Raw genomic sequence first — 4,349 nt, forward strand, 5'->3', positions numbered from 1 at the left:
GGAGTAGCTGGAACTGGGTCTCAGATAAGTATAGATGGCAGTGGAATAGAACAGAGTTATAGCTGTCAGGTGAGAGGCGCATGTCGAGAACGCTTTGCGCCTCCCCTCCCCTGAATGCATGCGAAAGATGGAGAAGAGAACATAGGAATAGGAGGTGAGGATGAGCAGCAGAGTCCCGATCATGTTCACACCAGCAAAAGTGGAAGTGGTGCTTTCATTCAGCCTTGTGTCAGAACATGAGAGCTTAAAAAGTGGAGGGCTGTCGCAGAAAAAATGGTGGATGACATTGGAGCCACAGAATGGCAAGCTGCTTACAAAACTTGTGTTAACTATAGAGTTCAACAGCCCTGCTGTAAAAGCCCCTGCGGCCATTTTAAGGCAGACGGTCCTGGACATGACCAAGGAGTAAAGCAGAGGGTTGCATATGGCCACGTAACGGTCGTAGGCCATTAACCCAAACAGGATGCACTCAGTTGTGCTCAATGCGATGAAGAAATACATCTGCACAAAGCAGCCAACAAAGGAGATGGTTTTCTTCTCTGACAGTAAATCCACCAGCATCTTTGGGGTGATGGTGGAGGAGTAACAAACGTCCACAAAGGACAGGTTGGCCAGAAAGAAGTACATGGGTGTGTGAAGTCGGGAGTCAGCCCTGATTAAGAGGATCATGCCAACATTCCCCCAAACCGTAAGCGTGTATACCACGAAAAACAGCAAGAAGAGGGTGATCTGTAGCTCCACTGTGTCTGCCAATCCCAACAGGATGAACTCAGTCACCAAAGTATAATTTGTTTTAGTCATTTGCTGCAAATAGAGTCTCCTGAAACTTGCATTAGGTGTAGATATTTCTCTCTCCAACGTTTAGAGGAAATTGTAAAAATGTTGATGAGGATATTCACACATGGGAGAAAAACAACCTATGATAATATAACTTAGTAAATAGAGTGACTGAGGATAGAGGAAAATTAGTGGACAAGTGACAAACATGTAAATTTTTTCAGCTGTTATCTACTAAATCTGGTTATAGTCCTCTCAAAGCACTGAGCAAAACCACACACTTCACCTCAGTTTCTGCAAATGCATCGTATGTTGTTCTAGTTTTTTCTCTACCCACCCACACCCCAAATACAAAGGATACAGATAACCTGCTGAAATATCTCCCATTCCGTGAACAGGTGTGTGGGTTTAACTCAAATGTATTTTTTTCTCTCAAGGCCACTGCATTTAATCTTTAACTCCAAAATTCATGCATTGCCTCCCAAAATTTCTCATGTAATTCAAGCAACGAATTCATTGACCATTTTAAATGATCAATATTTGGAAATCTATTATATCCTTAAGAATGATTTTGTAGTCTTTTAAACATCAACCGAATAACTGTTCTCATTAGAAAGCACACTATCAAATTAATGTCATGTAGCATTAGACACTGTACCTGCCCACCACTGTGAATAACAGCACCAAATCCTCAGTAGCTTCCAGACCAGTCTCATTTGTGTGATTTTCTTTTTTATTGTGGATTCTCAGTTGAAAATTAAAAATGAAAAAAAAAGGAGAATTTTATTTTTTAAATGAAATGAAATGCAGTGAAAATTTGCATGACTTATTTGAAAGATTTGAGACACCTTCTGAGTAAGTACATATTGCTGCACTTTTATTTTGTTTTCCATAAAGAGAAATGGATAATCATGGGGACAAGATTATAGGGTTTAATTGTGGAGTCAATCTCTAAAGGAAACTCCCATTCTCAAGAGAAAAGAGAACATAGTCACATGAAAATACATGGAATCATGTGTTGCATCACGAAGTCAATCCTGATCTCTGTGTTATTTTAAAATCTTTTGCTAAAGTAAAAAAAAAAAAAAAGTAATTTCTTATTATGCTGCCTCTCTTTTGGTATTTTACCTATTTCAAATAGGTGTTAAGTCCATTAATTGTTTATTATTTTATTATTATTCTTCCCTTTGCCAGTGAGTGTGTGTGTGCGTGTGTGTGTGTGTGTGTGTGTGTGTGTGTGTGTGTGTGTGTGTGTGTGTGTGTGTCTTTTCGGTAAATTCAATTCAACTCCGTTCTTTTTTAAATTTTATTTTACTATTAGTTTCAAGTATCCAGTACATCAGTTAGACATTTATATTGTTTATGAAACAATCCCCCTGATTGCTCTTTCTCTCTGGCTCTCCTAGCCATTGCATACTGCTGACTGCATTCCCTATGCTGTGCTCCCCATCCCCGTGACCATCTATCAACTACTACTTCTTTAACCCTTTATGGCTTTCTCCCAGACCCCCAAACCCCACTACTCTGGCCGTCATTAAATTGTCCTCTATATTTATGAATCTATTTCTGATTTATTTGTTCTTCTTGTTCCTTAGATTCTGCATGTAAGTGAAATCATATGGTATTTATCTTTCTCTGACTTATCTCATTCAGCATAATAACCTCTAAGTCCATCCAGATTGTTGCGAATGGCTAAGATTTCATTTTTTCAAATGGCTGAGTACTATTCCTTTGTATATATGAATCATAAAAACATATGGAACACTTCACGAATTTGAGTGCTATCCTCGCAGGAGCCATGCTAATCTCTGTATCGTTCCAATTTTCGTATATGTGCTGCCAAAGTGAGCACTCAGCTCTTTTCTTGAGTGAAATTAATGAGAAGAATCTAAAATCCATTGTACAATGTTTAAGGAAATATTCCAGCAAATAGAACAATGAGTAGAAAAATATAATTCTTTTTTATGATTTCATATGAATTGTGTTGACTTATTGCAATTATTGTTTGATTGCGATCCTAGAAGAGGATGAAAGTACACATTTTCCATATCTCAATACAGAAGGAAAACAAGGTGAAATAAAACACATCGAGTGTCCATATGTATGGAGGGTTACAGTCGTGTATATATATATATAGTAAGAAGTGGTCACAGGATTTACATTGACTTTATGCTCAAACATTTCCTTGTTTTGATTCTCGTTTTTATCATACATAAAAACAACCACATTACGAAATATGACATATTTGTGTGGGGCGGGGTTGGGTTCACATCATATATATTATGTTCATCTGAACAGATCTATAGGTACTTCATATGAGTTTCATATGAAGATACAAGCCTTATCTTCAGGGGCGAAAATGTAATATGTATGCATTTTTAAATAGAAAAATCAAAAATAAGAAATAAGTAAACTGTATTTTGCAATTTTTGTTAACACTGAAAAAAATCAATTTCAATGGCTCATTTAAAAATAAAACTTGTTTCTTGTCACTCTGCTTCTGACTTCTGTTGGCACCATTCTGCGAGCTCAAGCTAACTGTCGGTATTTGGCACAACTACTGGAATATAAGCATGTCTTTACAATGGACTGTAGATATATCTTTATCATTTGCTCTTTAAATGTTTTTTTTTTTTTTCTCCCAGCTCTTACCAAATCTAGCACTTCAGATTACCGTGACACACAGTCTTCTTATGTAACACATGATCGGAGCATGATGATTTTATGATTTGTAAAATAAAACCTCGGCCTTTACTTAACCTTTTTTTTTTTTTTTTTGCTGCTTATGTTGTTTTCCAGCTAAATAAAACTTGTATTTGCATATCCTCTCTAAGTCTGTACTTTTTTTCATTTTTCTGTTTCCTTTCCCATTGTATTAATGAACCTGACACACTCTCAACACAAACTTAGCTAATCATTAGATTTTATTGATTTGATTTGTTTTGCAACACACGGTAAATATGATTGTACAATTTCGGGATGTTGAGGTTTGGAGTTCAAGTCAGAAAATCAGAGTTTTTGACAGATGTCTTCATCAGATTGATCTCCTGTTGGCAAAATTTCAAAATTTCTTGGCCGATATTCACCACCTCTTTAGTAACCAATCTGAAAGCAACGAGTTTTCTTAAATGGCTGAAATATCCCAAGGTCTCTTCAGAGACTCAGGAGTGATGCATGGACATATTCAACAATTTCATGATTATAACACAAAATTTTAAGAGACTCTTAGAAACAATACATTCCAATTTCTCAGCCAAAGCAGTAAATTATATGTAAGTTTAGCAACAAGTGTCTACATTTCTGCTTTCTGATGAAACATACTATATGACACTCATTTCATCTATTTTTGATAAAGCTATTTGTTTTAACATTGTTTCTATAAAGCTATATATTCTCTTTTTTAACAGTTAAATATCAAATTATATAAGTCAGTGAGCACATTGCTTGTAAATATATTACATAATTTTGTTCTCTAGAAGTGGGTAACAATTGTCAGTAAATTGAACAGAAATGCTATTCTGATCAGTTTTAAGCTATATGTTTTCCCTAAAGCTCTTTGTACATCCCTCTTC

The 4,349-nt window shown here is 35.9% G+C and overlaps 1 protein-coding gene and 1 non-coding gene across 2 annotated transcripts; both read right to left on the reverse strand.

Annotated features, from left to right (window-relative positions):
• Nucleotides 1-3: 3 nt before the first annotated feature.
• On the reverse strand, nt 4-801 carry LOC105308595 (olfactory receptor 5F1-like; the record flags this gene model as incomplete). The annotated part of the gene is made up of 1 exon (XM_011384594.1): nt 4-801. A coding segment is annotated over exon 1 (798 nt), but the record flags the coding sequence as incomplete, so codon positions are not given.
• A 1,726-nt stretch (nt 802-2,527) lies between these two features.
• LOC111733639 lies at nt 2,528-2,629 on the reverse strand. Its single transcript, XR_002778061.1, has one exon. It is a non-coding gene; the product is annotated as a U6 spliceosomal RNA (small nuclear RNA).
• Between the last annotated feature and the right edge of the window lie 1,720 nt (nt 2,630-4,349).

The sequence above is a fragment of the Pteropus vampyrus genome, unplaced genomic scaffold, assembly GCF_000151845.1.
Source record: "Pteropus vampyrus isolate Shadow unplaced genomic scaffold, Pvam_2.0 Scaffold595, whole genome shotgun sequence".
In the NCBI taxonomy this organism is placed as follows: domain Eukaryota; kingdom Metazoa; phylum Chordata; class Mammalia; order Chiroptera; family Pteropodidae; genus Pteropus; species Pteropus vampyrus.